We start from the raw sequence: 12,241 nt of genomic DNA on the forward strand, positions 1-12,241 counted from the left end.
GCTTGGGAAGCAGAAGTCAACAATGACAGTCACGTTACGCAGTCATACCCACAGGAAATCCCATGCAAATGGTGTGATATGACTTTAGCAGTTGTGCATTTCTCTGCGTATTTGCTTGTTCCTCTTGCTGTCCCTTTCTGTTTTCACTTTTCTCAGGTATCAATGTTGTTTTTGTTTGGCGGTATCTTTTCTAGGGAAGATTGCTGGTGTCAGAAAGAATTAGAGCAAAGACCTTATTCTAGCAAAAATGCTCCTGTAATCAAAGTTGTCTTGTTGTGAAAGGAAAGTGAATCTGACAGTGTATAAGAGCTTACTCTATATGCCTCAGTAAAACTGTAGCCAAACTGGAGAAAATTACATCAAAAAGGGGAAAGACGAGAATACAGCTAACTTTGTTAGTATCTGCAAAATGCTTTGTCATCTTCATAAACAAAATGTTACTGTATAGGAATAACTACACTACAATACCCTCTCTTAAAACTTACCATCAAAAATAGATTAGTAACTGAAACACTTCAGTTAAATGAAATTACTTTGAAGTGAAAATAATGGATAAATAGCCCATAAAATGCACTAGGATATTGGAGGTAGTTAGTTAAAAGAAAATTATTTCTTTTTACATGCATTTCTGCAAAACTGGCTTATGCAGAAATCAGTTTATTGTTTAAGTCAAAACAGAACTTTAGAGTCAGATCGAGTAATTCTGCTAACTCTGTACTGTGACGTGGATGAGAGGCACTTTAAATCAAAATAAACAAAAAAAAAAAAACAAACCAAAAACAAACCCAAAAGCTAATTAGGGCAGAACATCTCCAGAATTACATTGACGCAGGTCTATGTAAAAATTAATATATATAACTACTGTTACCTGGACATACACCTTTGTGTCAAAACCAAGAGCTTAAAAATGCAGTGCTAAAATTTGCCACATAAATACTAATTTCATATTGATTTCAAAGGTTTAAAAAAAATATCCTGAAATATTCCCTAATATATATTCAGGAGAAAGGTTTCTTGTAGCTTCAAAATAAGTCTGTGAAACGCGTACAGTGTGACTGTTGGGTCTTCAACACCATTTCCCTGTACAGATCTGTCTTATTGCCCAGCATTACTTGTTAAGATAGACACAGTTTCAAAATATTATTCCAGTAATATATTTAAAAAAAAAAATATCATTTTGCTATAACACGAAACCCAAGGAATTATGTTCCCACATCCTGCTCAAATGCAGAACTGGATATTAAGCAGTTGTAGCAAGAAGGGAAGATGAGTTTTGGAAACAAATGTAAACACTTGTTTAGCTTGTCAGACTGAAAAAATACCATTGAATGTGCTTAAAATCTACTATGTCTTAGTATTCTCCAGTTACTGGATTATAATACAATATTTGTAGGATAACATAAAATTATATTTCTTTTTAATGTCACATCTCTGATACAAAAAGGCTGATGAAAAACCATCTATTTTGTTAATATCTTTCCTGATTAGAATTATGGCTTCATGCTCAGCTTCTGGCTGCAGTGTCTTGGGTCTTCAAACACTGTGATGCTACGTGCGTGCTCTCTGCCTTAGTCTGTGAACACACATATCTGTACCTGTGCCAAGTGTCTGTCTTTGAAACTGCACGTGCAGCGGTAGAGAGGCAGTATAGGAGTTTCCCTTTGGAGTCCAAATCAATCATGACTGTAGGTTGGGAATCTTAAGTCAAGCAGAGCTTTGAGTGGATCTTCCCAGAATTTTTTCTCACAGAAATCTTCCAAAGACAGGAAAAAGAATTTTAAAGTTAACTAACTAAATCAGTCTTTGTTTTGTTGGTATATAAACTGGAATCCTTAATAAAACCCATAAGTAAGTGGGTAAAACGGAAGGGTCTCCCATCTATCTGTTATAGTGTGGGAGGGAAGTACTACCTTGTTTCTGTTGGATCAGTCTTCTCCCGAGTTGCACTAACTCTGCACAGTCCCCTGTCTGTGGCACTCTTTCCTCTGATCCACCCTTTCCTACTTGCTGACTTGGAACTTTTCTCACTTGGCAATGTGCGGCTGGTGCCCCGAGGTATGAGATATCTTCCCCTTATTCTGACTCGCTTTTTCAAAGTAACATGAAATACCAACAGGAAAAAAAAAAAAAGAGAGAGAAATAAAACTGACAATATTTATTACAATTTGAACTATAGTTTTAAATGTTGTTGTGTTCAGACAAATGCATTTCATTTTCTCCCTTTGTTCAAGGATATCTGATAGGAGGGGATGTTCTGAGGCTATTGCATGGTCACATGGATGAATGTTTGACAGTCCCTTCGGGTGAACACGGAGAAGAACAAAGAAGGTAAGTTTCCAGCTTATGATAGAATAATAACAAGGGTTGCTGAATCGATATTAAGTGTCACTGAAAGTACAGATTTTTTGAAGGAGATCGTGATGAGATGTATTGCTCTTATGAAGCAATATTTTTGAGATGAACTTTGGCGTGAGCCTCTTGCATTTTCTTTTCAGTATTGTTCACGTCTGATTTCACTTACCAGGTGTAAAAGCAATAGTGATTTTTGATAATTTTTTGTCATCTTTACTGACTTAAAAACACTGTGAATGAAATGTGTTGATTTCTTTACCGCTGTTTTTTTTTTCTGTAATCAGAAAAATTTCCTCAGGACAGGGTATGTTAAGGTGACTGCCTGGTCCTTCAAGGCTACTAATCTGGGTATTGATCTCACGTGTACCTGTCATGGTAGCCTAGAACTTAATTTATGGTTATTTTCTTGACTAAAGGAATCCTAGAATGGAAGTAGGGAAGTGATGACAGCTTGGTCTGTGTCTCTGCCAGTTAACTAATAAATCCAAATGCTGAGAAGACTGGCACTGAAAGTGGCATGTCTCAGTGGAGTCATTACATGGGTGAATCAAATTCCTGCTTATTTGCTCTAATAAAATATACCCTAAGGTTCTTTTTAGTAGGCCAGTGTCATATGCTTTATTCCTACCTTCAGCCTGAAGATTGCTAAATGATAATGTTGATTTTGGAATAGTTTGTTTGATGCAGCATATTGGGTAGCTTCATTTCCATGACAAAGAAGGTGCTGTTCATTCATTTCCAAGTGAGTTTTCTTGGTCTGGAAATAAAAAAGTATTTTTAAAAATCTATTTTAGTCTTACTTGTAAAGGTAAGAACAAAACACTGGAAGATCTCATAAAATATAGCAAAAATCTTCTAGGAATTTTTGAATATTTATGAGAAAAACTTCAGAGTTTTCTTATATAGCTGCCAACCAATCCTTCCAGGCTATTTCTCATTTTTAGACAAGGGAATAGCTTTTGAACACAGAAGATGTTTTAAAATGCTGAGACTTAAAATGTGATCAGTTTATGTTTTCATTTTAGTTACTGTGTAATAGATCCATTACAGCTTGGAGTGTATTGCTGCTGTTATCCTCACCCTGACAGTGATGAAAAGATAAGATGATAAATAAATAGGATCCTAGTGTTTTCTCTTATTTCAGTTTAAATCCTGCAAAATTCCTTTTAAAAATTGTAGTTGCACTGTAATTGCAGATTTATAGGATGATCGAGCGCTTCAGTAATGAACTTTAATGCTTAAGAACACACTTAAAAATCCGTCTTTTTACAAGAGTAACATTAACTATAAACTGCAATAAAGGAGTGCGAAGTTGCAAGACTGATCTGCTTGTGCATTCACAAGATGCATCTTCGTGCCCTATAACACAGGAGTAATAGGGTTTATTTCTGAAGTTCTGATATCGCTTTTCTGAAACTTTTAGATGATTTTTACTTATAAACCTAGCATATATAATTTATGATTACTTTTCATTTTATGGAGTTAGGTATAATCACTCTGTGCCCCATACTTTCTGCTCTTCAATTATTAATAAATTTAGTTATTGCTTAAAACCTCTATATGTGTATCTCTAATTAGGACTCTTGCCTATTCAAAATAATATCTAAAAGGATAACTTGTGGCTCCTTTCAATTCTCAGTATCTATGATCTTGATGGGTGATATTTAACTGCTGGTAGAATTATATTAAAAAACATGGGTAATTTTGGCAGGTAGAAAATTGTAAGATAAATTTTTTCTTCTTTCATTTTAATTTAATTTCCCTAACAACTTTTGCATGTAAGGCATGGTAAAGGATGATATATTTGGAGTATCCTTTCATTGCCTTTTGAAATAGGCTGGTGAGAGGTTATTGTGGTAGTACTTCGTTTGTTTTGTTCCAGCATATGCCTGAAGAGCAGCTCCGCTCTACAGAATGGCGGTGCAAAGGACCACTGAGAAGTTGCATCTCTGCTGTGACCCACTAATTCCTCTATGTCATTTTTATTTTTCTACAAAGGCCTCTTTTATGCCTTTTCAGATAAATAAAACATCAGAAAGTCCTAAAATCATAGTTTTACTCTATAATGTCACCTGGTATCTAATCCTGGGAATGGATAAATTGTTCTGATGTGAAGGATCTTCCTAGGTAGTTTCTAAAAATACTGCTGTTTTTCTCTATTCTTAGGGCATTGGTACAGTTACATAAATTTGAGTATAGAAGTGTTTCAAAGTTTACCAGAAGTCCAAAAGAAAACACACATTCTCAAGCTGTTTATACTCTTGTGGAACAGCACTTAGCACAGTGGAGACCTATGATACAGTGACAGTGCAGACGCTGTATTTGTGATTAGAGTACCTAGCAAAGCTTCCTCCGAGGCAAGGTCATCCAAATCTGCACTGGAAAGGGCCTAGTGCAGTGGCAGAAATAATCATATAAAAAAAGGATATAAAATTCTCTCCTGTGTCTCACAATTTGTTCTGAATGTATCCTGTGTTTCCTCAGTTAATTGTTGGGCTCACGTCCCTCCATGTGGTCCTTAAATTGTGCTACAGTGATCACTAGACAGTGGGGTGGGACCTCTGTTTTTGGAAGAGGGGCTTTGCTATTGGATGGCGAGATGCAGTTGCACAACGAGCAGCAGAAAAAGAGCAATGTTCAGGGCCAACTTTGACACAGGCAAAGCAGGTATTTGCCCAAGGTGAGAGACTGGTCAGGAGGATGATTTTGTTTCCTCCTTCAAAGCACTGAGATCCAGAAGGGTCCTTTGGCCAGTAATGGATAGCTGTAGTGTCAGTCCTTGCAAGCACAGCCCGCTCTGTACTGTCTTCTGGCCATGGCCCCTCAGTTCTGGAAAAGGGGGAGCTGTCAGGGGGCTGCAGGCTGCTAGAGCAATGGCTCCTCCCTTGCCTTTTCCCTCCTGGAATTGTGTTGTCTCAGCAGCACATACCTTCTGCCCTGGCAGCAGCAGGTACAGGCATATGATGGGGGTAAGCACAGAGGGAAAGTGCCTGGGCTACTTACTACCAAGACTGTTGTGTCTTGGTGCATTTACATTTCCAGTGAAGATGGTACCCAGAAGAACCGGCCTGCTGCTGCTATCCAGCTGAATTTGGTTAAAAGTGCTGAGACATCTTGAGTTCTCCCTGCTAATGCTGCCTTTTACGTAGTGATACTTGGCTCTTGTTGTAACACCGGTGAGATATTATTCAAAGATTACAACCCTGACCTATACATAGTTTAAGACTACTTTGAGTAGTTTTGTAGTGGGAGACTTAGAGAACTGATTTAAACAGATTCTTGCAGTAGTAACACAAGAAAAATAGTAAAGTAGGATTTTATTGCATGAACGATTATATTTTTCCTAAAAAGATCTAGCTGGAATCAGAAACCTTAAAACAAATTGAATTAATTTTAGTGGATTATTCACCACATAGAGGTCAGGCTTCAGGCATTGGCACAGGCTGCCCAGAGAGGAGGTGAAGTCACCATCCCTGGGGATGTTTAAAAGACATGTAGATGTGGCACTTGAGGCATGGTTTAGGAGACAGGGTGGTGTTGGGTTGACGGTTGGACTTGATGATCCTAGAGGTCTTTTCCAACCTTAATGATTCTAAGTCTCTAGGCTGGGGGGCTCCTACCCACTCAGAAATGTACTTCTCCTTGGGAAGCAGTTTCAGGTAGATTTTCCCTGAAGTTACTAGACTTAGTTTGCTTCGTAATTAAAAAGCATTCCAGTTGCAAGCAGTGTGGATAGAGATGTGTGTGGCTGTATGTTGGTTTACTTGATATTACAGTAGAAAAAAATAGTGGTATTGTCCTTAAAACACCAAAGGCAGAGTGGGCATGGCCCTGGTAGTTTTCACTCACTCTGACCGAGACAAAGAACAAAAAAGGAACAGGCTAAAATTTATGTGCAGTTTCACTGAATTAAATATAATTTACTGCACATTCTAGTTAGGTATGTTGCTGGTCTAAGGACAGTTTTTAAAGCCTTGTATATAGAACCCGTAAACTGTGGTTTTATTATTTAAAATGCTTTCATTTTCTATAGTAAGCGAGATCTAAATTTGCATTTCAATTCAAATTTCAGAAGCATTTCTAGGTAGATCAAAAAATTAATATAGGTGTAGATATACAAGGCAAGACATAGTACAATAAGCTTGGTGCTCTTCTGGTGGTTACTTTGATTCTATTTATCTTCAAAGCCAGGGGAAACTTCTGCAGCTGCACAGCAGCTGTGAGTCTGTGTTTCATATAATCACAGAACCACAGAATCATTAAGGTTGGAAAAGACCTCTAGGATTGTCAAGTCCAACCATTAACCCAGTGCCACCATGCCCCCTAAACCATGCCCTGAAGCGCTGCGTCCACACGTCTTTTAAATACCTCCATTTATATTGACTCCTTTTCCTACACTCTCTGCCTGCATGGTTTGTGGCCTGCCTTCGCTCACACGTGCTGGTGGAGGCGGTGTGTCAGTTGTGCATATGGGAATGAGGCAGACGTACAAGGGTTTCCTTCATTTATGTATTTTTTCTTGAAATAAAGCATTGCACCCTTTCCCACCCTTTTCATCCTGTTTCATACATGAGAAAATTGTTAATAATTTTTAATACTCCTTTTTTGAGCAGGGCATTTAAATCACTGTTTGTATTACAGGTACCTTGAAAAGGTCTCTCCTTTCATTCGGCATCTTTTCCTGTTGAAATTGTGACACTTTTTTAAACCCTTATTTGGTAATTATAGTATTGAGTCTTCACCTGTGACTTTATAATATCAAAGGAATGAATAAATCTATTCTAATTATGGTGGAAGTTGGAATTTATTGCATGTATACATTGAAATGATTTTGTGAAATTATTTACCACTGTTCCGCTCTTTTAATTAAGGTTGTGCAGCAAAGATTTTAAAACAATTGTAATAAACAAGCCGATTTTTTCCCCATCACAACTGAGTCAGTCAACAGCCCCCTTTTTTTTTTTACCATTCGATTAAGAGGAATTATGTTACATTTTTGATGTTGATTCATTCAGCGTGTCATTTTTATTTTCCTGTTAAAATGTCAGCTATTTATTAATACATATTGTGTATGACTGTGAAGTTTGGGAGTACTTTGCATGGTTTTTTGTTTGTGTGTTTTTTTTCTTTGTTTTCTTTCCGTAGAAGTCCCCAAAAACTAATGGCACATAGTAGTGGAAGTATGTAATCAAAATTATTTGTGGGGTTTGTGAGTTTTTTGTTTTGTGGTTTTTTTTTTATTTTTTTTTTTTTTGTGATGCTTGCTCTTCATTATACCACCATCATTTGTGTTCTTTTAGAACTTCAAATCGACACAGGAGTAGGGCTGTGAGTATTCATAGTTCCCAGTGTAGAAGGGGGCCATGAATGCTCCCATTGCAACTAATTTGCATTTTGATTTGCAATATGTATTTAAAAGTGGTGACTGCAGTGCAGTTTGAACCCTTCAGAAATATATTGTTACAGAAAGAAATTACCTGTGTGAGAGAACAAAGTGCTCCTGGCTTTTGCAAAATATCACTTGAGGTGGAAGAGACTCCAATTTCTCAAATCATCTCAGAATAGGCTTTCATGACAGAATGTGTATGGGTAGCCTAATTCAAGAAGCAGTTTTGTCATTCTTGCCTTTGAAACTTTCTTTGGGTTAAACATACTGCGTTAAGTCTTTTGTAAATTGTATTGAACGTTTTGTGTTAGTCTCATAAATGGATGGACAGGGTTGTGAAGTGATGAAAGTCAAAATCAATGTGACTTAGCCAATTTCAGCTCCTTTTCATTTTCATTTCTGTGCTATTTTCTTTAGACAGGTAAAATACAGGCTTTAGACAGGTAAAATACTGGCGGTACAAACTGGTGAGGTCGGTTGTACCCCAGAAAGGCTGGGATCTGGCTCTAGGGAAGGATTATTTATGACTGAAATGTGAACTCAGAAAGTTTTCATCCAGCATGAATCAATAACATTTCCCCATGCCCAAAACAACCGACAAGCCTTGAATAGTAAAGGTTGTGCTTCTATAAATTAATTTGAAAAAATCCATAGAGCTCTTTAGCAATTGATTTTTTTTTTCAAATTAAAAATAGAACAGCCTTGCCTGTCATTGAAGAGAGTAGAACAATTTCTTTCCCTTGAACTTTGACATCTTATTTGGATTTATTAATTTGTTTATAATCCACGTACAATATTGTTATATTATTCATGCCACATTTATGGCACCCTGATTCGTTCCAAGTTAATGAGTTTTACTCCATTAGTTCCTTGCTATGGAACTTAGGATTTACAGGTTCTTGAACCAAGGCTACTTCAGCATTATGGAAACACTGTCATTTAATGTAATTTATTTTAACCTCATTTAATACCCATTTGTAGTCAGTGAATTTCACTAAAATGATTGCCCTCTCCCTTCCTAACAACACTTTAATAAGAGTATGAATTCAATAATGATTCTCTGGGGGTTTGATATGCGGTAGTCTATTTTAGACCCATATAATTAATTCATTATTGTAATTGAAGATGAGAGATGCAGATATCAAGCTTCCTTTTTGATGTTTACCATTGCTTTGCCTCTACATCACATCTCAGAAGGCTAGAGGGGAGTGCTGGGAAGAAGCAAGCGGGAGCAGGAGCACGATGGGTTCCCTGGTTGGTGCTCCCAGGTGCTCCTGGCCTGGGGGCTGCCCGGTGGGGCTGCTGGGGAGCGGCTGCACTCTCCTTGGGTGCTCTACCTGCAGCCCCAGCGCCCTGAGAGGCTTTGGGTGATGAGTTCCAGCTCTAGTGGCTCTTTCTGTTAAGGGGAAGTAAACAGATTAACGGCATAGTCAGGAAAAGAGTGATGTTTTAAATTTACCTTACAGTCATAGGTCAGACAAAAAATGACTTCGTTACACCAACTAATTAACTAGATTAAGTTATACAGTAAAGATGAACTGACAGTTCTCAAAGGTTCTGAATTCCTTATAGATATTTTCATTTGAAATAGAAGTGGTTAATATCCTTACTCCATAAATGTAAAATATGCAAATGAAGCTGTTTGGAAAGAAAAGAAAAAAATGTCAGCAATTAGCATTGTGGGTACGGCCTAGGAGTTGTAAGGGATCCCAAGCTTTCTAGGGGAAGACTAACAGTCATTGTAGCTCTTGTTGCCCTCTCTTCTTCTGCTGTTATTTGTACTTTGCCCATCATGTACGTTATTTATAATTACACAATAACTTTCTGTAATTTGCAGGTTTTCTTTACTGTCTGGCAAGTAATGTGCATCTTCTGCGCACATTGAAACTTGAAATCCTACTTTTTGCATCCTTCCAATGTAAATCCGTAGCAACTCTTTGATAGTCAAGAGAATTTTTGTAGGTTATTCACACATCATTAAAATCAATGTTTCATTTGAACATAGTAATATCAGTATCTGCTATGGCTTACCAGTGTCAGTTTCAGGAAGGATTAAAATGTTATGAATCATGCTTCCTTTTCAGCACTGACCTGTTGTCAAGAGTACATAAAAAGAAATAAGGTGCATCCTATCAAATAATGTTTTCATATAGAGCAAGTTTTAAGGACGTTGGTTTGAACAATCTCAGAGCAGTTTATTACATTTATTTTAATGAAAGGAGTTAAAAATGAACTTTGGATTTCTTAGACAGAATAAAAAAGTATGAGATGGCTCCTTTTGCTTCCCTGTAGTGTTCCTTGATCCGCAGCCCTCCAGCCCCAACTTTCTCAGTCCCACCTCCAGATTGCTGTCATTTATTCTTTTGCCGAGGCTTGGCTGCTGCCTTGCTGACTTTTATCCCTCAAGTACTATCGCTGTCTTTCTGCCTTCACTCCTTTTGTTGCTACTGTCCCCACTCATTCATATGGAAATAAGGGACAATCCCAGGATCCTTTTTATTTCCTTTGGTAAACAAATCGTACATTTTTATTTAGGATTTCTTCCCTTCTGTGGCTTTCCCATTTTCTCATCTTACATGACCATTCCAAGACTGATAGCTCCCCTTTGAAAGAACAGAGAAAGGAAATAATGCATGGACAGTCACATAACAGAAAACTACTTCACCCATGAGAAGCCATTCTTTTAAGTTCAACATGGGAGGCTTTTTAGATGTTTAAAATGAGACTGGTCCAACTGCTATGCGTAATCCAAAACTAGCTTGGAGAGAGTACTCAGACTGAGAAACTGGTGACAACTTCTGGTTTTCCAATGTGAGAAAGAACTTCATCCCTGAAAAGTAACAAGGTACCAACTTAAAAATAAAATTTTCTGATTAATTAAATTGTTTGCTTTGACTTGATTTCTCATATATTTAATGACTTGAAAACTGCTGAATAAAATTATTAATTTTTTTTGTTATATGAGTGCAAGAATTCAAAAGCCAGGATGTAATCAGAATGTTTCGACTTTAAAAAACCCCATCAACCACCATCTCCCCAGACCCCGCAAACAAACACCCACCCCACCCCCCAACCCAAACAAACCAACCAGAGAGACATCTGATCTGTTATTGTCTAGATGTTACAACATAAACCCAGTCTGTTAGCTGCCAAACAAAAAATTGACCAAATGCCTGAAGAGAAGCGAGTGTGTGAACAGAGAAACAGCTGAATGCGAGATTGTTTAGCATTTGCATTTTACTATACTAATGAAGGTCAATTCAATAAAAAATAAGATTGACTTTGAATTTCATTCCCTTCTCTGAGAGAGAGATGAGAGACTTACTAATACCTGTCAGCTGCTCCTAGCACCACAACCATCTGAAGAAATAACTAATACTTGGAGAAAATACTGGATATAAAGTTGAGGAGAGGATTTGTACATGTTTATATATGCACCTATAACTTCTTTTTGGTACATGCAGCATGTGCCAGACTTTCTAATTAGACATGGGTCATGAATATTCAGTGTAAGTAGTTCTGTAATTGTAGTGAGGAATATTTATTTTCTATTTTGAATCATTTTTCCCCAGTATAATTTGTCTTCATTCATTTGCAATGTCTGGGAGTAGTAAACAGTAGGTATCTGATTCCAAAACTGTGGTCCTCAAAAAATTGCTTCTAACAAATAATGGGAAATGCCTAGAATTTCAATATTCATGGTCCATAAAGTTATGCCTCTGGCTGTTTTTGGCAGTGCTGGATCTTGGCTGAAGACCACAATGTTTACTAAATCCATAAGCTCTTCCAGGATCCATAAAACTAAGCCATTCTTTGGCAGTGTTCCATATGTTTGGTCTGATAAGCATGGTGACAGCACTCCTTTGCATAAGTGACTCCTTTATTAATTTTCCCAAAGGAAAGGCCTAGGTTTTTAAATTCTGGCAGTGTCTTAGGACAGAAATAAAGGTGCAGGCAGAAGCAGTCCAAAGAATGGCTGCCTAAATCAAGAGTGGAAGCGCTTTAAAACTCATGACATTCCTCAGTATTTGCTTTAAAAAGAAACCAGGTTACCTAACCTGGGTCTTTTTGTGACCATAAAATCTAAACTGTTTTGTGGATCCAATATATATATCACTTATCTGTGCTTAGAATAATTGAGAAAAAAAAGCAACAACCTTTTTTTTAGGCTGAATTGCCTTTTTTTTAGAGGCACTTATATATCTGGGTATATGCAGGAACTAGAGGGGTCACTACATACTAAAATTTGGAAATAAGCTGTTAACATCTGAGCTGTGTGAAGACTATATCAGTGTGGTTGTGAAACTTCAGGTGTTACAGTAATAAAATACAATGCCAAGTACGTGACTCTTCCTAATTCAGCGTAATAAGTTTCATTATTATTTTAATAGTATAAGCTCTGAGAAACCACTGCCTTTCTTGTGAGATCTATCCAGTGATCACAAACCTTTATCATCATTTGATATCTGCTTTTTTCTTAGAACTTGGAAATATTGTAATTGT

The 12,241-nt window shown here is 37.2% G+C and overlaps 1 protein-coding gene across 1 annotated transcript in view; it reads left to right on the forward strand.

Moving 5' to 3' along the window:
* RYR2 (ryanodine receptor 2) overlaps positions 1-12,241 on the forward strand; it is a 437,201-nt gene that overhangs the window by 179,573 nt on the left and 245,387 nt on the right. Inside the window, exon 11 of the mRNA XM_064445463.1 lies at positions 2,232-2,328. Coding sequence (XP_064301533.1) covers positions 2,232-2,328 — 97 coding nt within the window. The remainder of the gene's footprint in view (positions 1-2,231; positions 2,329-12,241) is intronic.

Source organism: Phalacrocorax carbo, chromosome 3 (genome assembly GCF_963921805.1).
Source record: "Phalacrocorax carbo chromosome 3, bPhaCar2.1, whole genome shotgun sequence".
Lineage (NCBI taxonomy): Eukaryota > Metazoa > Chordata > Aves > Suliformes > Phalacrocoracidae > Phalacrocorax > Phalacrocorax carbo.